At 54.3% G+C, this 21,183-nt stretch overlaps 5 protein-coding genes across 5 annotated transcripts; 2 read left to right on the plus strand and 3 right to left on the minus strand.

Annotated features, from left to right (window-relative positions):
* Positions 1–3,373: 3,373 nt before the first annotated feature.
* JN550_007804 (uncharacterized protein) lies at positions 3,374–6,669 on the minus strand (the record flags this gene model as incomplete). Its single annotated transcript, XM_049319695.1, has 3 exons — positions 3,374–5,051; positions 5,435–5,656; positions 6,425–6,669. 3 exons carry the CDS (start codon positions 6,667–6,669, stop codon positions 3,374–3,376), a joined length of 2,145 nt encoding a protein of 714 aa, XP_049170160.1.
* Positions 6,670–9,491: 2,822 nt separating this feature from the next.
* Positions 9,492–12,865, minus strand: JN550_007805 (uncharacterized protein; the record flags this gene model as incomplete). Its single annotated transcript, XM_049319696.1, has 2 exons — positions 9,492–10,031; positions 10,091–12,865. The coding sequence occupies 2 exons, from the start codon at positions 12,863–12,865 to the stop codon at positions 9,492–9,494; spliced, it is 3,315 nt and encodes a 1,104-aa protein (XP_049170161.1).
* A 3,142-nt stretch (positions 12,866–16,007) lies between these two features.
* On the minus strand, positions 16,008–17,719 carry JN550_007806 (uncharacterized protein; the record flags this gene model as incomplete). Its single annotated transcript, XM_049319697.1, has 3 exons — positions 16,008–16,658; positions 16,716–17,356; positions 17,446–17,719. The coding sequence occupies 3 exons, from the start codon at positions 17,717–17,719 to the stop codon at positions 16,008–16,010; spliced, it is 1,566 nt and encodes a 521-aa protein (XP_049170162.1).
* Positions 17,720–18,655: 936 nt separating this feature from the next.
* On the plus strand, positions 18,656–19,628 carry JN550_007807 (uncharacterized protein; the record flags this gene model as incomplete). The annotated part of the gene is made up of 3 exons (XM_049319698.1): positions 18,656–19,164; positions 19,221–19,311; positions 19,371–19,628. 3 exons carry the CDS (start codon positions 18,656–18,658, stop codon positions 19,626–19,628), a joined length of 858 nt encoding a protein of 285 aa, XP_049170163.1.
* Positions 19,629–20,369: 741 nt separating this feature from the next.
* On the plus strand, positions 20,370–20,981 carry JN550_007808 (uncharacterized protein; the record flags this gene model as incomplete). The annotated part of the gene is made up of 2 exons (XM_049319699.1): positions 20,370–20,624; positions 20,685–20,981. 2 exons carry the CDS (start codon positions 20,370–20,372, stop codon positions 20,979–20,981), a joined length of 552 nt encoding a protein of 183 aa, XP_049170164.1.
* Positions 20,982–21,183: the final 202 nt, after the last annotated feature.

Raw genomic sequence — 21,183 nt, forward strand, 5'->3', positions numbered from 1 at the left:
TTCCCACAATGACAGCGTATGCTTAACTCAAGCCACTCTGCCACATGATATCGCCCGCGGTGACGCTTTACAGGCCATGGGCACTTCTAGAAATGCGTCGGCCTTGGGGCGGGCCCAATCTGGTGAAGTATGTGCCCATCCCCATGCAGTTGACTACGTAGCTACCTATAGGGCGAACTAGCTATTTTAGAAACTTGGACAGATCGGATGTGCGTACCTGCGCAGCCTTTTCAAGCCCCAATGGGATTACCCGTAGCTTGCCGTGATGCCAGCCGTCGATCATCAGTCAGTGCAGCGGATCACCGCACCAGTACCGGTCATGCGTGGCCCATGGGCGGGACTTTGCTCAAGTGCTTGCGTGCCAGGTCGCGTGCCTCTTTTCGGCCTTGCCTCTGTCCGTAGCCAATGTCTCGGTGGTTGCCAGGCACAGCTAAAGGCACTTGCTCCACATTGTGGGCACCCGAAGCCGAGCTCCGTCTTGGTCTTGGGGGAGCTTCCAGGCCCAAAGCTAAAGGTGCTGGCTGTACCTGTCCGGACAAAGGTGTCAGGGTGTCATAGACTGCACAAGCCAACCAGCACATATGAAGATTCACGTAAGGAGGAACTTTGTGGTTGAAGACTCGCAGCCACGTCAATGTTTTCATAACTTGTCACTGTATCCACCGTGCATAGAGAAAACGCTGGCATTATGTAAGAGCAATGTTGCCAGGCTGGCCACGGAGGGAGATCCCTGCCCCAGGGCCCGTAGCTCGTTTGGTAGGTAGTGACGTAGGGCCGCGGGCTCAATCGATGGCGGGGTAGCTTCGCTATGGGGCGGGCTGGGCGGGCTGACCTGGAGCGGGCTGTTGTCCTCCTTAGCTGACGCAGGAACCCAAAGTGGGCAAAAGGCGGGCTGGGGGCCGCGACTGGGCTTGATGCTGCTCCGCGACGTTATGACGTAGGCTACACGAAAGGCGATGGGAATGAATGGAACGAGGGGGTCGACGTGGAAACTCGAAAGCAAACGGTCCGTGAAGGGCTGGGCAGGCAGAGAGGCTGCAGGCGGCCACGAGCTTTAAATTCCTAGTGCTGGGAGCTGCAGCCCTGACTGTTCCCTTCCTTTCTCATACATACACACTTGCAAAACACCAAAGCAACACTCTCATACCTGAAGTATCTATCCGATACCAACATCGCCACCAACCCATCCCAATCCCAAATCCCCACCACACCACACCACAATCAGTCACAATGGTCAAGGGCGAGGCACAGCAGACCAAGGTCCACTTCAAGGGCAAGGAGGACGACTTCATCATCTTCGTCGACGATGTCGCAACCTTCAAGAAGTGGAAGGAGGACTCGTCCGTTCCCATGGCACACTTCATCTCGGCCTTCAAGGTCTTTGTCACACACAAGTAGGTCATGCCAACCGAGCTGGGCTCTCTCTACTCCTCTCCCCTCTGCTGTCTCAGTTACCTGCCTGTGCTCGGGCAGCCTGTTCGCGCGGGGTACTGGTTGCAGTCGCGCTTGCATCATCAGAGTCAAATCCTCGCATCCCCCAACCAGAGAAACGCACAGTTCACTAACCGGCTTCCGTCTCACACAGGCAAGGCACCCAGGGCCAATATGACACGGCCTCCAAGAGCACGCTAGAGAACGAGTTCGGAACTGACAACGACGAGGAGGTCATCAAGCAGATCCTCAACAAGGGCAACCTGCAGGAGTCCGAGGTAAGCAGCTTTCCCTCACACTCACTGGCTCACTCACTCCGTCCTCAACCCCCCCACCTCTACTGCTTCCACCGTGAGATCCACAGAAGACTGATCAATGCCTGCTTCCGAACCTACAGTTCCCCGAGCGCCAGGGCCCCAAGAACGACGCGCAACAGGGCTCCATCGTCAACGGCCAGAACTCGCGATAGAGGGCGCGCGGCAGCCGCAAGCGAGCAAGTGAGCGAGCAAGCAAGCAAGCAAGCGTGAGACGTTTCACCTCTCGTCGGGCTAGTGTGAAGGCGCGGTGAGGGTTGTCAATTGCTATGAATTGGGTCAGGGTACGTCGGCTGGCACGCCGTTACTTACGAATTGCATGACCCGGATGAGGGCAATCTTTTTTTAGTATTGGGTCACTCACAATTGAGGACCTCGACTAGTGAAATAGCGAAATGAAAAAAAGCGTCACAACAAGTAAACCAAACTGCGGGATGTATAGTTAAGTCGCTATGCGAATTGTACATGAGACCGGATTGCGTCCGTTTGGGGGCTTGGCTTTGTACTCTGTCTAGAATACGGAGTGTCACTTTTACGCTGTTCATGATTGCAGCCGAAGCGTCACCAAAGTGCTTTCTGGTGGCACCCAGCTTACGAAGCATTTCCGCGTGCCCAATCTTCATACATAGACCTAGTCTCCAGCAACACGGAAGTCAGATGAGGTCGACCCCATCCAATGTTCAATGAGTGATCACTGTCTGCCGTTACCAAGTCACAAATTCCACGGTAGATCCGACCCTCAGGGTGGACGCAGCAGTCGCTCAAGCCACTCACATCCAACGACAAACCACAAAAGGGAACCATGTGTCAAGAGCCGCGAATAGCTTGTTACATCTTCTTCTTTCAGTATGAGTACAGCTCTACGAAGCCCTTGCGACTTGCGTCAGGGCAACGAGATGCATAGCTATTCACTGCCTCGGGATGGTGCCACTCCCTCCCTCCTCGAGACCTGGGTACGCCATCCTCTTTCGCCCGTAGAAAAAAAGACATGGAAAAAAAACAAATAGGTATCAAAAGAACTAAACCACGTGTGAGAACCACATGCCAGCATGGAGGGGTGGGTGGGAGAGGATTTCCCTTTGCATGGTGCATCCACATACAACGTCCCCAGTCTTCAGTGAATACAAAGATACACCTGGTGTTTTTCTTGCCTTTTTTGACAGAGGCTGCTCGCCTTCCAGTCCACCTTTCCACAAACCAACGGGGAAATCGAAGGGATATATCAAGCCTTAGCAAGGCCCTAGTGAGGAAGAAAAAAAAAAAGGAAGAAGTGGCCTAGTCCATGCTCGTGAAATTCGTCGTAGGAAAAAGGGAGAAAAGGCACAATCGTCTCAGATTGTACCGTGATCGTGTGGGGGATATGCAGGAGGCCAGCCAGACATTACCGAAGTAAACTTCGTTATTTTCCATACCCTTATCTTGCCCTGGCCATCGTACAATGTGGTGGGCTTCCGAGCCCCTCCCAATGGAGTACTTGAGCAATCCGTAGAACCCGACCGAGTGCGGTGTCAGCTTGCCCAAGTATCGCCAATCCAGCAGCACGCCGTTCAGTCGTGTCTTGCATGGCATTAGCACATGGAAAAAGTCCCAGTGGGAAAATAAGAACGGATCCGCACTAGGAGGGTGGCTCACCCGGTAACCCGTCGCACCCACAAGCCCGTGGGCTCGTACTCGGCATCGCGGTCCAGGCGCTTGTACGCCCGGTGCAGCTTCAGGCCAAGCTCGTACTCCTCCCGCTGCACGTCAGCCAGCTCGGTCTTGAGGACCTCGACCTTGCGCTTCTCTGCCTCGCGCTTCCGGATCACGGCCTCGGATGCCAGGATGTTGTCCGTGGGCATGAGCTCCGTCATCTGCTTGATGGCCTGGTTGATGTTGATCCTGCGGTTGCCGAGGGCTTCAAGCTTGGCGTTGAGCTGCGTCACACGGTCGCGGGCCGTCTCCTCCGGGGGTGCCAAGGGAAGTATCTTGTCGGCGGACGAGACCGAGGCCACGGAGAGCGTGCTATGGTTTCCGTAGGGAACCGGTCGCGGGCCTGAGGGCCGGCTTCTGGGGTTTGCCGGAACGTAGTAGGGAGAATCCATGTTGATTTTGATGGGCTGCGGCGGTGCGGGGCTCTTTGGTGCTTCCTCGTAGCCCTTGACTACAGGGCGTTTCCGGTCGAGAACTGAACTACCAGGAGCCGGCTTTGGCGACTCTGTGAACTGGCGCGGGGGCGTCGGGAGGGGAGGCGCGTCGTCATCTACTGACGGCCTGGGACTCTCTGTGTGCGCGGAAGTCGCATATGTGGTCACGCTGAATCGGGACGGAGGCTGAGCCCAGTCGTCGGCACGAGGCGCGGGGGCCGAAGGTACGTCTTGCTGTGAGTAGACCGACGAGGACGTCGAAATCTGCGGGTTGTGGCTCGGGCCTGTCGGTGGCTTTCTTCGAATGGCCTTCTCGTTGGGAGGGTACAGAGACTGCGGCGATGGCAGGTGAGTGGGAGGGGGAGGGGCCTGGACGGGCTTGCGCGGCGGCTGCTGTGGTGTTGTCCTGTTGGGCACAGGACGACCGTCCGATAAAGGTGGGCTTGGGTATGAGGACTGGGTGCTGAAGTCGTTATCTGTCTTGGCTGGGACATGCTGCGCCGATGGAACTACGTTGCGTATCGTACCCTGCGGGGATCTGTTCTCGTCTACACCCATGGGCGCACCTCGATGTGGTGGGGGAGACGCCGTTTCAGAATCCAGAGAGCTGACAGGGGACAGCACACCCGGCCCGCGGGCGACCCGCTTGCTGCTCCTTCGCGGGATATTCAGAGGCGTCACGTCGTTCTTGTCGTTCACAGGCGCGACCAACGCGGTTCGCCCACTGCCTCCTCGCCATTCGGGCCGGGGCGCCGGTTCCGGCTCCGGCCTCTCGGCGGTCTTGCGCTGAGCCGGCTTCAGACGCACACCGAACGGGCTGATCGGCTGCTGACCCGTCGCTCTGGGAGCGCCGGTCGGAGCTTTGGCACTCGATAAATCCTTGACGTAATGATGAGGGTTGATCTGCGACGGGCGCCCTTTGTTGCTAGTCGTGGGCTCGCCAGTGCTAGGATCCCAACGGACATCACTCCCGTGCGGCCGAGGCTGCCTCAGCCGCTCCCGAGACTTGGACTCCTGCAATGCGCGCATGGCGGCATCCGAGTGCTTGCGGCGCTCTCGGCGCATCATCGGTATGCTACTGGCGCCATGGTCTGGCTGACTAGGCGGTGCGCGGTCCATAATGTAGAGCGAGTTATCTGGTTCTTCGATAGGAGAGACGTCGCCACGGTCGTATGGGCGAGACCTAGCATGAAGATTAAGTGTTAGCCCAGTCGTACTTGACAGCGGTGGTCCGGCGCATAGTGGAAGACTTCGCGCGAGCCTGTGGGCCGTCCTCTCTAACACAGCCTCTTTGATGTGCGTGCCAGCAAGCAAGACCGTAGAAAATGTGATTTGCCATGTGCCTCGCCGAGGGAGAGTTGCCAAGGATGCCCAATACCCAACAAAGGCGGCCTGCGACCTGTAATATTTGACCAGCGACGAATTTGTTACAGGTGAGGTTGTGACGCCGAGACGCCAGGTATTGCCCTTTCAACTTCACCCACTACCCAAGTGCCACCCGTCCACGCCCACACACATGGCGCCTTCGAAATCTGCCTCATATCCACCAGGGAGTTTGCGACTTACCCATGCCTTGGTGTCAACTCGTCAGGTGAGCTCGGTGGTGAGACCTCGTGCGGCCCACCATAAACGTCGTCTCGGAGCTGTTGCGCAGCAAATGTAGCCGCGGCCGGCGACGGCTGCGAGTATATGGACGAGGCTGGTCGGCCGTAGCCCGAGTTGCGATACGAGTCGCGGCTGGCTTGCGGCGGATACCGAGGAGCCTGGACGGCCGGCGCTGACGTCTGGCTGCTTGAATAGCGTGGTGTCAGCATCTTGATTCCTTCTACCCTGAAACGAGGTCAAATGTAGAGCCGCGGCGGTGCGATTCGTCGCAGGTCAATCCTTCCACAGAAAACGAGGATCGCAAGAGTTTCCAGGTGCGACACGATCCACGTGCTTGGGGTATTATTCAGACAACGTTGCCAGATGGTGTTCGGGTCGCCGTACTACCAGGCTTGCTGCAGGCTGCTGCAGAAAGCCGTTGGTAGTTTGGTGGATTGTGGCTGTGAGACAGTCTGTGACCTGTAATCTCAACCAGCTGGAGCAAGCTGAACGCCCTACTTTAATCCTTCAGGCGACAGACACTGGTGAATTGAGTGACGCCACTTTCTGGAAGGCGACTATGCCCGGCTTCGAAGTGCGAAGTGGTGGTGTGGTCCGGTGGGCAGTCGTGCTTGTTTATAACAGTCCGGCGCAGGTTGCGTCGAGGCCGATAGCTTCCATGTCCCATGCACACCTCTCTGTGCAACATGCAGGGAGTTATAGTGGTTAAGGTTCCCAAGTTCCACTCTGGATGCGCCACCACTTGCGCGCCCTATCGCTCATTTCCAAGGTTGCTTGGCCGGGTCCAGGTCATGGGGATAAAGAGGACTGGCTGACGGCGTTGCGTCGAGGTCTGCCGGTGCGTGCGCGAAAGGCCGTGTGTGCGTTTGTTTCGAGAATCCCAGCCGGGAAGCCAGGGCCACCAAGATGCATGCAAGTATAAGGAGTGGGAAAAAGGTCAAAGACACTTACTATTGCTGCTGCTGCTGTTGTTGTCCTCCTTGCTGCTCGATCGGCGGCGACTGCTGCTGCTGATGCTGCTGCTGTTGGTCAAAGTCCCTCGGTGGCCGCGGCGGCGCAGGTCCTCCCTTGATGCTGAACGAGTATCCGTATGGGTTGCGCGACGGCGGGTTTTGCCAGTCCTGCTGCTTCCTCTGGCGGCGCTCTAGAGGCGACGGAGCGCCATCCTTTTGTGTCGTTCGCAGCCGGTCCCACATTGTCGGGCACCTGGGCTGTGATCGCGAGGGGTCCTCGTCGTACCTGACTGAATCAGTAGTTCCCCCAGGCCCGGATCGCGGGTTGGTGTGTCAGATCGTCGCGGGGTTATCCTCTGAAGGGTACAAGCCCAGTTTGCTATTAATTGGCACTCCCGCTATGCTGGGCGCCGCATGAACGTCAAGGGGGCGCCGTAGTGCTGTGGGCTGCGCGGTCTGTCAAGGCTGGGAGCCGCAAGGAACGTTGGATGGCAGGAGCTTTTTCTTGATCGTGAGAGACGGGTTTCTAGAAGTTCGCTAGGTCGGTTTGCAAAGTCGTCTTTGACAGGAAACGAGAAACGGCCAGTGTTCGCAGAGCCCGGGATGGGGTCTGTTGATATTGCGTCGACAGGATGGGCCTGTTCATTTGTCGATGGCTGCCCTGCAATTTACTGCCCAGCGTTTGAATCACGCCCCTCGCAAATTTCGAGTTCGTGATTGGGATAGGGAGCTTATTAGGCCCTCGCCCTCGCCTGCCTCCCGCTTTGACAAGCGAATCGTGAGGCCCCGACTATGACGGCCGAGTCAACAAAGGGTATTTGTAGGTCGCAGCCACGGTCACAATGCGGTCATTGACTGGTCCGTGATGGCCGCTTTCTCGCGACTAGGTCGCGTTGGAAGGTCGCTATCGAATCGACTATCGGGTCTGGGCTGTTTTTTCAATGTCCGATTCTACCGGATCTCGCGATTCTCCTGAAGGTTGTGCATCGGTGCATACACGCAGACCGTGGAATAAGTTATGACAACCCCCCAAATTATTCAACAGTCGAGGTCAGGACTTCGGGAACTTGATATATCGGTGCTGTTCCCTCGGCTCAGTAGGTCGGTCACTTCCACAGTCATGGTCATATATTTAATCACGTCTACGCTCTCCCTTCGATACATCCCGCTCGCCCCCCACAAATAGTCAATAGGCACAACGGCTGTGCGTCAAGGGCCGGGGGTTTTGGACCAAGGGCCAAAGGGCGATCCGGCTCGTGATCACCACTGGAATCCATGGGTTCGGCGAGTCTGGCGAGTCTGGCCGCCCTGCATCACGTCCTGACGGCGGTTTGATGGCCCGTCAGCAAGTCATCGAGCCATGTACTTGGAAACCCTGAAAGTCAATTCGCAAGCCCAGTCTCCCAATCAAGCAGGTTCACAGGCTAGCGATGGTCAAGCATTCTCGCACAAGCCGCTAGCTATAGCAAAGTTTCGCTGTCAAAGTTTCAATGCCTCGCAGGCTTTATGCAAGGCAGATGATCCTAACCTGCCTATATTCCTGGGGTGTCGGTAGCGGTTTCACCTCAAATCAACAGGGACGACCTATCACCTCCAGAGGCAATCTAGATGCGAAAGTGGGGTGGTGTCTCCTCGGAAAGGTCCCCGGCCGGGGTCCACGAGCGTCCATGTGTGTGTGTGCTCTCCCCCATGAGTGGATCCTGACCGGCTGGCTGGCTGGCTGGATAGAATCATTGGCATGCAGGTGCAAATCTGCGAGTTACCTTTGGCCTCCTGCATCTCGTATGTAAGGGGCACGAACGCCTGTTCAGTCTCGCGCAACACGAAGCCAGAAGCGAGGCCCCCTTTTTGAAAACTCCCAAAATGAACCATTGGGGCGGTGACGGGAACGGCAGCTCAGCCTCGGGCGGCACGCTTTGTTCTGGAACTCCAGATGAAGCTTACCCGCGCCGCTGCCATGAGGAACCTGCCCAAGGGTCGTTTCTGCTGGCACCCATACTATGTATGGCTTATAGCCTCGCGCTCGGGCAACTGTCGCGCCATCATCTGAGTGCGCCATGCATGGCAGAGGCTCGTTCGCACCCAAAGTGGTCTGACCGAAATCATCTGACCTCCAAGCCTGTGAAATAGACGAACAACTCAAAGACGTTTCTCCACAAAGAGATGACATGCAACCTGGGAAGAAAAGAATAAGCAGCTCGAGCTCAGGTTTATGAGAGAAGTGGATCATCTTAAGTTACTTTATTGGCTAAAGTCGGAATGTCGGCTGCGCGTTTTACCTCGAACTTTCGAGGATCATACAGCCTTTTTCCGACCGATACGCTACTTACCTATACCGTCAGAAATCTGCTCTCTACATGGATCATAGTGTCGATAGTTTGGGTTTTCACATCAGAAAAGCCATATGAGCAAGCTTCGTCCTTCCTGGACAAAGATGTTTGATGCCTCGGTGACATGCCATTGCTACGGATGCTTAGCAAATCTACTTTGTGGTCCCGTAGGCCTGACGTAGACAGAGTCATTCCACGAATCTAGCTGTGCACTGTACTTCCTATATGTCTTGACCGGTATAACATTTGAAGCCGTTGATGAACTCAGAATTATCATGAACTAGAAAGCCGTAGAGGAAATTGATCTATGAATGAGGATTGAATGCACCTGTCCGGAATGACTAGAACAGCACGACGCAATCAGGTATTCATCAATGGAGTTAATAGCAATGATGTTCTCACGTCCTAATACAAGCTTGCTGCCTATGATGTACGCGACCTGCTGAGTATGCATCTCTAAAAAATCCCTGACCATTCGTGTACCGGTAAATAGAGCCTGCCAACACCTTTTTTCCCTGCAGGGTATAAAGATTCAGACCAACCACTTGCACTGTCAGAAACGCCATGTCAGGTCTACTGTGCCATTTTCCCGATCCCTATGAAATATGAAGAGCCCGCTGAACGGATGCACCAAAAAGTCAACGTGATGAGCAAAGTGAAGAAGAATGCCGCACTGTGTGAGTGTTCCAAATTACGAAATCTAAGTACGCGTACGATGATCGTAAAGGCTGTGACCTACGCGGGTGCTTGGTGGGAGGGACCTGATGCACTGCGACCACCACCTCGTCCACGGCTGCCAGGTTGTCGACCACCACGACCACGTGAGTTCCCGCCTCTACCGCGAGACGTAGTGCGCTTCCCCCTTGTTCTTGGCTGCAAAGCCTCGCCAACACTTTGTTCCGTATGCTGATCAACCGAGTCATTTTGCTGGTTGGAAACTCTCTTCTCAGGCGTTGATGGAACTGGATCAGAAACAGAACGTGAACTGTCTTGTGGCTCAAAGCGACGATAGCCGGCCGCAAGGGGGGTCTTTCTCGGACTCTGGTCTACTGGCTTGGTGTTTTCCTTGGTGGTATTCATCCCAGACTTGGGCATGGGTGGAAAATGGACTCCCACCTCAACTTCATCAGCCCAGGTATTTCTGGTTGGTGAGGCTCTGGCATCAGTCTTGGCTGTAGGTTGTTGGCACTCCTGCAATGTCTCGTCTGTAGTCCGTTGGTCAGCAGCGGCAGAACGAGGTGTAAACACCGGGGCACCAGGATTCAGCCTTGAACCCTATGAAAGAGGTTAGTGTCAGTCAAAAAAATCATTTAGGATTTTTTTGACTGATCTACCTCTTTCTGATGGCCACTCGGTGTCTTCACACTCTGTTCATTAGCTGCTAAAGAAGAAGTTACCAATTTGGGTGTCGTGACTGGGCGATTCAGTTTCGTAGCCTGCGTTTTCGTGGGTTCGCTGGCCGCATCCGCATTTCCATCTTTGGCGTTAGCATTCTCAGAAGTCTCTTGAGTCTGAGTCTGAGTCTGAGTTCTTGGTGGCTCGTTGATAATGTCGTTAGTGACAAGAAGGCCCTTATCCTCCTTGGGCTTCACAAAAATCTGCTTTGACCACAGCTCAGAGTACTTTCCCTTCTTCTCGAGAAGTTCTTCATGGCTACCTTGCTCAACGATCTCACCATCGGACACAACAAATATGACGTCCGCGTTCATAACAGTCGACAGTCGGTGTGCCACAATAAATGTTGTCCTGGCCTCGCAAAGCACACGAAGCCCCTCCTGGATCTTCTGTTCGGTCTCTGTATCCACGGAGCTGGTCGCTTCGTCAAGGAGGACAACCTCCGGTCGTTTCAAAATGGCTCGGGCAATCGCAATGCGCTGCAATTCTCCGCCCGAGATCTTGACTCCTCTCTCACCTACTCGAGTTTGGTAGCCATCGCTGAAGCCCATGATATGGTCATGAATAGCGGCAGCCTTGCAAGCCTCATGTACTTCCTCATCCGAGGCAGTAAGTCGGGCGTACCTGATGTTCGACATGATCGTATCGTCGAAGAGAATTGGTGCTTGGGGCACAATTCCAATGCTCTGGCGGAGACTAGATATCTGAACGTCTCGAATATCTTGCCCGTCGATCCCAATGCACCCTTCCGAGACGTCGTAGAAGCGGTCTAGAAGCTTCAGGATAGTAGACTTTCCGGCACCGGTTGCTCCCACAAACGCTGCAGTCTTGCCTGAAGGCACCGTCAAGTTCACGCCCTTCAAGATGTCCTTCTTCTTGTCGTAGCTGAAACTGACGTCACGGAACGTAATCTCGCCGCCCTTGAGGTCCAAGGGTTTCGCATCGGGTTTATTCACGATAGTCGGCTTTGTCAACATGACTCCCAGGAGTCTTTCGGCATAGACGAGATCTTGGCTGATGCTCTTGCCAAGATTCGAGAAGAAGCGAAGAGGTGATGTCAGCTGGCCCCAGTAGGTCAATAGCATCACAAAGTCTCCAGGCGTGCGCTGGCCGTGCGTGACCTGATGGACAGCCAAGAAGGCCCCAGCAATTAGTCCACAAAGTAGTATCAAGTACTGGAATGCATGACCAATCAAGTAACCAGAGTAGAGCCCTTTATAGGCTGAGATCTCCGACCTGACAGCAGTCTGGTAGCGACTTTCCTCGTACGGAATCTGATTGAAAGCGCTAACCGTGTGCCACCCTTGAATACCAGCCTGTCGCACATAGTGCTCTTCAAAGAAGGTCTTGACCATCTGCTTTCTTTTCTCTTTGAAACGTGCGATCAAGTAAGTGGCGGCCTGGACGAAGGCAATCCCAGTTGCTATCGTGATGAACCCTTCATAGGGACCAAACTTGACGGACAGGTAAATGAAGGCAACCACAAGGTCGATCATCATTGGCAAAGCCTCGAAGCAAATCGACTCAAGCATCCGGGAGATCGAAGTTCCATGCGATATGGCAACAATCAGATCCGACGAGCTCTTAGAATCGTGGAAGTCTGCTGATAGGTTCATCACATGGTTGTAAGCGGCGACCGACAGTGCTTCTTGTGAGTAGAATTCGACCGGGAGCCAGAACATCTGGCGGAGGAGGTGAATGCCGGCTTCGGATGCTGCAAGTCTCAAAGCAGCGAAGATGAGAACCTGGATCCAAGGGTTGAGGCCTTTCGCGTCACCGCTGAGGGAATCGAGGACGATGCCCATCTGTCTCGGTATAAGGACGTTCAACGCGTTGCCTGTGATGAGACACACTCCAACGAGGGCGGCATACAATTGGAGCCGACGGTTATGCACCGGCCAAACATACGGGAAGAAGATCAAGAAACCTTTCGCATAAGCAATCCAACTTCCCTCGCTCTTCAGTCGTTTCTCCATTTGCTCACGTGCTAGACGCTGGCGGCGCTCCCAAGGCGATTCAGGGTCGCTGGGCGAGTTGGTCGCATCTGTGTTGTTTGCCGAGTTTTCGCGAGTTCCGTAACCACTATCAGTCCCATTTCCGTTGGCTGCAGTCTGATCCGGTTTTGGCAGCAGTGGACTTGTTTCATCGTCGGCACCCTCTAGCTCGTTCTTCTCGCGCCAGAGGAAGAAGACCAGGATCACTGCCAGCAGGATGAGATATCGGGTAATGAAGATTGCCACGTCGATCCACAAGAAAACCGTTGAGTTGGCGATCTCAGAGACCTCGATACGACGACCGCGGCAGCGTTGGAGGATGGAAAGCACGGCAAGCACAGGTTCCAAAACCACACCTATGAGCCATGATCCATAGAAAGGATACCATACCACATCAACTGCGTTGCCGAGAGTGCTTTGCTCGATACCGAACACCAGCATGCATGATAGTAGGCCAACCACGGTGTCTTCTGAGGGCCACTCTAGGCTCAGCGCACCCTCGATGAGCTTCTCGGCGAGCTGGACGAGATAGGAGAGTAAGAAGGCCAAGAGAAGACATGTGATGATCTTGGGCCGGCCGTGCTTGGTCTTCACAGCCGTGGAGGCCGTCTGGAGAGTGCAAGCCGCGATGGCGTAGGCGGTAGCAAAGTACAGAAATACTGCTGCAGGATAGACGTAGTGGAGGCTAACAAGCAGCCAGTCTGGCTCGGAATACGCCATTACGACAATTCTCAGCCGCAAGGCATAAGGAGGTCTCTAGTAAACCGACCAGCGACGTCTGCGAGATAGCAGTCTCTTGCAAGCGCAGTGAGAGTGACGCGCGTGGGAGTGAGAAGGGGTCTTAGATGTTTACACCTGGGGTTTTCAGAAGTCAGATTTGATGATTCCGGGAGAAACGAGAGACAGAAGTACTTCTTGTCACAGAAACAACAGTGAGTGAGGTGAATGCATGCGTGTCTCGGAGGACGGCTAGCAGCACCGGTGTATGTGTCGGTGCGGAAACAAGGAAGAAGGACGGGTCTCAAAAGCAGAATGGGCGTGACGATTATGTGAATGTGTTCATCTTAGAGGCAGCCTCGAGGTTGAATGGGAGTCAAGAGGAAAGGGCAAAGTGTCATATCAGGGCGCGATTGTGCGGACATGTCATGAGGAAGTCGCATTCCAAAAGTCCCCATATGCCTTCTCTATCCCAGTCTTTTGCTATGAAGGGGGGCGGACAAGGTGGGCGGACCGACCGAGCATCAGTTGCACCAGGACAAACCGATGACTTGTTCATGCCTTGGTATGTATGAAAGTGATTGATGGGGGAAGATGGAGGGTCGAAGATGGAGTTGCATCCACCATGGATTGGGTCGTCGGCAAGTAAGAAAATAAGGTTGAGTAATGATACTAGGCATCACTTACTTCTTGGTCTCATAGTCATAAGTCCACTTCGAAAAGCCCGGGGCTTCCGGGGAAACGGTCTATGGGGTAAGAAAAGCACAAGGCTGACCACCTGGGCAACTGGATAGGCAGTCAGGTCTCTCCGTCTTATTGGCCGTCTACTCCAGGCTGCCAGCAGTGTTGGTTCTTATGGAGGCGTATAGTAAGCAGTGCAGCTGAGGCTCTGCTATGGGGGTGGCAGCTGAAGAAGGGGGGCAACCACAGTCCAACACCTGAAAATCAGCCTCGACGGGGACCGAGGCGAGGCGGGCAATAGGGAATGACAAGCAGGACAATCAAGGGGGGGTGAAGCCTAGTTTTGAGAGGCTCATTGCTCGCTTTGAAGCTTGCAAAACCCGCTGGGACTGATTACGAGCTGGGCACATGGACCGCATGACCTCCCCGACATTTCAGAGGTAGCCACTTTTTTTTTTCCTTCCTAGCCTGCCACAGATCGCCACGCCGGGCTAACTTCACGCACAACCGTTTTGTTGGACTGGACAGGGCTAATTCTCACACTAACTTAGGCCAGCCGTGTCGGCTTACACAGCTCGTGTGACCCGGAGCGCCAGGGCGCTGGACACAACGTATCATTGCTCCCGAAAGTGTTGCAAAAGGGGACCCGTGGCGCCGAGTCGCTGTGGAAGGGAAGCCCTCACCGTCCCCAACACCGGCCCCGGACGCACAAGGTGGCCCACGGGGCCGCGGTGTGGTTCGAATAGACAGTTCCTGTTGGAAATGCCTGCCGTTGGGAATCCACTAAACCCCGGCTCTTGCGTCGACTATTGAAGGGTCGCCAAGACTTTTGAGTTCAATGGATGCCTGGTCCCTGGGTCTTGCATTTGACAGCCAGGAACCTTTGTGTCCTATTCGTCAGGATCCTCGATCGGCAGCGGTTTCTATTTCCAGATGGGGACGTGCTTGGATGAGTCGACAGCCATGTCGAGGCACGGCAACGACACTTCAGGCGCAGTCCGTATGTGCTTTGGAGGTTGTCATATCATGTCCCGGCATTTGGATTGTGAAAGTTGCCGCGTTGCTGGCCTCGCCGGTGCCTACATTTATGCATTAGTGTTACTTGATGCGTGTCTTGGATTTTGTACTGTGTCTCTTCTGCCTGGAGGTTTGAATCAAGGCCGCGCGCGCGGTATGGCGATTGGCATAGGTATCGGCGTGCTGGCACGGAACGAATGCGTAGACAGGGTTCCAGGGCCAAAAGGTTTTGGATCTGTAGGGGCCGCTCGCATCTGGCCAGTCGGGAAGACCTGGGATATGCGATGCGTTACCATATCGCCTCGAGTATAGCAGTTTGCGCTCGCCCATCGGAGGACGGTCAGGCGGTTCGTCAGAAGCAATCAGGCTGTGTAACCCATGACCCCCGATAGGTGCGACCCGGGTTTGCTGCATGAATTACCGCGCGGACGCCTTGTTCCCTGTCATCAAGCTTCTTGATAAGTGGAATTGTTGAGGCAGCCCTCGACACGTGGCGGTGAGACCAGTGCTAGCTACGGTACAGCACAACTCATCAGATTCCGATTGAGCGGCGTAGGAGATGTGCGTTGTACATGTTCAAGGGCCCATGAGCACGAGCATAAGGTACGCATGCCCCAGTATCCCCTTCGTCAGCCTCATACGGCACTGGGAATGCATGTACGCGTGACCCTTTGAGCCCAGCGTGGATGTATGTGCGGACCAGCTTTGGCGTCCAACTTGCATGCCTACTGCAGGATCCTGCGGGTGAACAAGACAGTGGAGCTCCCGCCTTCTACGATCCAGAAATTCGGTAAACCTTGGTAGAGGCGGTGTGGGGACACACGGTTAGTTGTGGGGGACCTCTACACAGTAAAGCCTGGGTGCTGAATTCACATCTTCCATGACACCTAGTACCTACTTCTCTGCTTATAGAGTGTTGACGCTTGCAAAGGCAGGAAATGTGAGATCCCAAACTAGAGAGGTTAGGAAGCAGACGTTTCACCGCGCCAGGCATAAATCGAACATGCATGTTGGTGATGCAGTAGGACTGGTAACCAACCCCAATGATCCCCTGCCAAAAAAAAAAAAAAAAATTGCATGTCATGTTGGTGGAGGCTCAATACGTGCAGTGCCTGCCGATAAGCAGAGGCAGAATCGGGGAGAAATCGGCACTTTCGTTCCGACGGTGTGCGTCTTCGATCACACGCAAGACCCGGTGATGATATCACGGCAGCATGCTGAATCTCACCTCATCAGATTGAAAAACGAGTGGCATTGGCCACAGCGCGTTGGAAGGCCGAAAGAGGGTGCGACCAGAGAAGAGTCAAGCTTCAGTATCATTCATCGATGAGATGAGTCAGTTAGCTAACCATAACCGAAAACCACGTTGCAACGTGCGTGGCTGCCGCCCTGTCCATGCCCTACCCAAAACGCCTTCGCCATGTATCACGTCACTGAATCCCCTGCGTCATCCCTGTCTGGGCCTCCTATCTACATTTCTTATTCTCCGGTAGGGTCTGTTGATGGTCTTTCGCCACTTGACATACAGGAAGAACGCGTCCTTCAAGACGACGAACAGACAGCCTCCAACCAGACTACGTCCCCATCGCTCTTGTAACAAGCCGGTCACAGGGCCTGAGGCAGGTCTGTTCACCCAGGAGGCCGGCAGCGCCCAGCGCAACACACTGCCGGCACCGTACGAAACCGTTGGCCACATGAGGGCGCCAGCTATGTAGTTGAAGAGCGATCCAAACCCGCCAGCTGCGCGATTCGGCCTCACCGGCGCAGCGTCGTTCTGGGGCCGGTCTCCCGGGATAGCATCATCGTCGTCGTCTCGAATGTTGAAGTCTAGCTGTATGTCGATAATATGGTCTGCCGCAGCGTCAGGCTGGGGCTCGCCGGCTGCCTCTTGTCGGAGAGCTGCCTGCTCAGGAGTCTCTCCTTGCAGATTACGCGGCTGGGTCGCCACAGCAGCGAGCTTTTTGTCGAGTCTCCTTGCGGCAGCTCGATAGAGCTGGAAGTAGACTGCCTTGACGACGGGGAAAGCGGCGAGGACTTTCTGCGGCGACGGGGGCCAATCAAACATGTCGGTCCTGTGGTCACTGAAAAACATGGCATACTACATAGTGTCAGTACCGCGACAGGGACTGCTCGCCATCTGCGTGATATGACTTACCGTGAGCGATGATGGAATCATAACCGTCTCGCTCAAGCTCATGCGGTTGAGTATTAGAGCGGGAGCTACAAGAGTGAGGCTCAAGAAGTGTATGACATCGATGGGGGCATTGACGTCGACGGGGCCATCGTTCCTTGCCAGCATCTGTTTCACCGTAGATACATCCCAGGGTACAAGTGATGGGGCTGTCGCCTTCATTTTCGCCAGGAACATATCCAAGTAGCCCTCTGATTCGGGCCTCAGGTAGAGGAAGCGTTGAACTGCTTCCGGTCCGGCAAAGACGTCAAGTGCATGCACTCCGTAAAAGGCACTGCCCATGGCGGCGCCGCTCAGACCAAAGGTCAACAGCACCCATGGCGATAGCCCAGAGAGCTGGTTGGTGACAGCATCGCTCAACTGTACGGCAGGATCCCAACGGTCGACAACGCCAATCGAGCTCTTGCAAAGCGGGCAAGTCACAGCCTTCCCTTGCATCTCCAGGTCGGCAACCCAGGTGAGCAAACAGGACTGATGCCCTTCAAGGGTACATGTGCACGGGGTGGCCCAGTCGGCGGGCAGGCTCTCGGCGGGCTCGTCCACGAGGCAAATAAAGCACCGGCGCGTATTGTCGTCGTCGGATGAGCTGTCGTTGCGATTGTCGGCTATGGTGGGAGCGGGCGCTGCGGCGGCGTCGTCGTCGTTGTCGGCGGCGGCAAGGCCATGGGGCGCAAGCTGCGACGAAGACACCGACATGACGTGGGTGGCAGGTGTTGGGGCGATGTGGGGTGTCTTTCCTCGCCCGGTATCTCGAGGTAGATGCTACTCCTAGATGATACTCCAGAATAAGGAATGCTGGACGCAGCCGCTGAGGGCCAGAGTGTTGGCCGATCGAGGTGCAGGCTGTCGGTTGTGGTATCGTCGGGCGCTGCTCGCCAGACCGAGGCTGGAGTTGGAGGTTGACAGACAAGCAGCCAGCCAAATTGACCGGACCAGGCTGCCGGATGCGCTTGCGCTGGTGATATCATTAGCGGGTCTGCCTAACCCTCTAGCTGCATCATTGGCCAGGTCCGCGCCTCTGCCGGCCTCTGGCAGCAGTTTCTGGCGGCCCACCTGAGCAAGGGGGGGGGGGGGGGGGGGGGGGGGCAATAGGGACCTGAACCAGGCACTGCACAGTGACTGCCTTATCTACCTAACCTACTGGTAATCAGTTTGACCACCTCTCTTGAACGCAAGCATGGAAATTTGCAAACTTACATTGGCGTTAGAAAAGCGAGGAACGTCTTTGCCCACTCACGCATGCAGTAGACAAATTGACATACCCAACAGTACATGTCCAGCTCTCTCTCCTGTCCAGGCCCAGATATAAAAGTGTGCACAGCTAATATAGAATAGAGATTTCTTCTTGTCGAGCGCATCGTGTACAAGTTGAAGCAGTGCTCATATATTCAGAATGTAGTTCTGGCACCTACTCAAAAGTTGAATGGCCTACTACATCGGATATTTTGTTTTCTGGACTAGAAAATTGATGTAGAGTTTAATCACTTGATGTTCCATAACCAGACTGTTCGCACATAAGCAAAAGCAAAAAGGTATAAGCTTTCTCGTTTTTTCTCAGACCATTCTAGTCCACGGCAACGGTCTCGGTCTGACTGTGAAGCTTAATAATATTCTCATACCACCGCTCGCATGAAGTCGTCTCCTGGCACAATTTTGTGCAATTTTTGCAAGACGTGGAATAATACAATTTGGTCCTCTCTTGTGATAAATACAGGTTCTCACACTTCTCGGAAGGAGAAACGAAAAGAAAAGGTTTCCACGGCGTGACACACATAGTAGCGTCATCTCTACGCCTTACTTTTTCGGTATCACCACCTACGTGACAGATCAAAAGCATTTGCCCAGACTTATTTGGCCCAAAATTCAAGTGGACAACGCAGGACATTGGGTGTTCAGTTCTGGTCATGTTTTCTGCTGTCCTCGTCGCTCTATTCGGAGTTCCCAAACTGGTTTGGGTGTCTGACAGCGCTGCACTACAATCACAACAGTCCCCAGCGGCCGACACCTCTCCTCCCAGCACCCAAACATCCACAAGGCGCACATGGAACCCGCAGGCAACAGCGGAAGGCAGCATAGTGGTCTTCACAGTTGTGAACAACCACACCGCTGCCGTTACAACAAGACACACCGAGGGGTGTACGCAGAGCACTATGAACAGATGTGCGCCAGGAGTTATACATCTCCCCCCCGGTCACGATGTTCCCAATGAGGAGTCGGTAGTCTACCAGGACAACCCGGACCGTAGGATAGAAGTGGGTGAAGAGGTCAGGTTTGGTGTCCCGGCAGGCTACCATGGCAAGATGTCGGTTATCGATGCCAATTACCCGCTCACTGGAAACACCGAGACGCTCCTCGAGGGCAGCTATTTACACCAAGAGGGTGAGTTGAAGCTAGATTTCGATATCAGTATGGTGTAAGTACTCAAATCAGGCATCCAACTTCTGGTATCAAGTTGTTGACAAGGGATAGTGATGGGTTCTCGGTACCTATGACGTGTTCGTGCGCTGGTGAGGTTCTGGCTGGCTGTAGCTGGGATCTTCTACAAGAAAGTCGCTGTCCTGTAAGTTCTCCCACGTTAGTTCACCGCAATGCAAAGTTTCAATGCTGATTCTTCCTTAGGAAAAGGATCGTGGTGAGGGATACTGTCGTAATCCATTGAGGTTTGACGAGACCGCCGCGGTTGCGACGGATTTCTTCCGCCCCTGCCAGGCGGCAGCCTACACTTTCCCGCATGATGATAGCGCGAACCTCAATGGGCATCCAGCGTGCAACTCAAAAGTCACTTGTTGCATTGGATCGGCATGTGCTCCGCATATACGACAGTGTTTGGGAGACATGGCCAACAAACCGGAGTGCAGACGGTTCTACCACCATTAAGCTTGGTCTGACTAGTATCCGCTACATAGATATTGCTACACCGAAGGCGATTTTGGCCAGTACTACGAATAATTCGTTGAATGGTTGTCAATTGAGTCCAAATTCCAGTATAATACAACTCTAAATATTTCAGAGCTATTTGAGAGCACGGAACGGGCAGCTTTGAAGACAAAAGACCCAGTATTGACTAGGTTCTCAAGCTCGCATCCACGCGTAAGCCATCGAGGGAGTGATTCGAGTGGATTCTAACCCCGTGAGTAACAGACCATCCGTCTCGAGAAGCATGTTGGTTGAGCTCGCCGCTTGGCTGTGTTATGCAAGCTCATAAAATTTTCAGGAGGCGTACGCGGTGGTAATTATAATCTCACTTGGGTCAAAAATTTTCAGGGGTCTCTTAAATTCATCTGCCAACAACGGCTTGCTATCTGAAAATCTGCTGGCGGAGAGGGGTTTGTTACAAAGGTTAATGGTGCAGAATTTGCAGATTTGCAGCGATACTAACCTACAGCCTATATGTATCAAGTGAATTTTGTGTCAAATTGAATTTACTCAGGTATTTGGACCTATTTAGCTAGCGGAAGAGAGTTCCTTTTACTTGCCTGTAAAGCAACTTCGTGCATACCGTCTGCAGTCTGGGTTCTGCTGTTGTTTGAGCAACATCGCCCACACAGCCCGTTCACGAGGCAACCTCACAAAACCTACTGGACTCAAGCCAGATATCAGACTCGAATGTCCGATAAAATGCAACTGCTTCTAATCGCCTGCTTCACTGCGGCCTTGGCCAACTTTGCAACTGCGCTGTCTTACAACCAGTCTGTGGCAGACATTGTCACCAGCAGCTTCACCACCTCAACTGTCGTCCGCTCAGAGCCCCTACCCTCCCAATCCGCTACTACTGGCGGCCGCGGGGACGAAGTCATTGTCCTTTCCGAAGAGCCTGGCTCGAACAGTTCCCTGTCCATGGCGGCCAGCATGCTTAGCTATACCTGCTACGCGGTGGGTTGGCTCCCAATTCTCGTAGCAGATATGCATTCCGCTGACGGGTAATCTCGACAGGAATCAAAGACCAATGCCGACGACTGCCAGGCCGTCATCGACTCCATCCGAAGCCTCAACGCCGACCTGTACCTCACGAAGGACGAGTGCCGCGGCTACACCCACGGCACGTGCATCGCCAAGATCTGCCAGAAGGGCGACCTGGAGACCCTCTGCACAACCTCGTGGCTGGCCGACCGGCTCGCGAGCCCGCTCATGGCCAACTGCATGAAGAATGGCGAGAACGGCGTCCTAGCGGACTGCACCGACTTCATGGGCGACTGTGGACACAACCGGATCTGGCTTTCGAATCTTTGATTATGATGATGGTTGTTTCACTGCCGGAGCTCGGGGAAAGCTATGGGAAGACGATTGACAGGTTTCAGTTCACGAAGTAGTTACTGGGATCAACGAGGTGCTAAATACTGAATATTGCAATTCAGAATAGGCCATGCTAGTGACAATCAGATGCCCATAGAATCTGTCCTTGCTCCTTCATCTTCACCAGAGCATCAAACAT

This window comes from Neoarthrinium moseri, assembly GCF_022829205.1.
Source record: "Neoarthrinium moseri strain CBS 164.80 chromosome Unknown scaffold31_Wmoseri_CBS_16480, whole genome shotgun sequence".
NCBI lineage: Eukaryota > Fungi > Ascomycota > Sordariomycetes > Amphisphaeriales > Apiosporaceae > Neoarthrinium > Neoarthrinium moseri.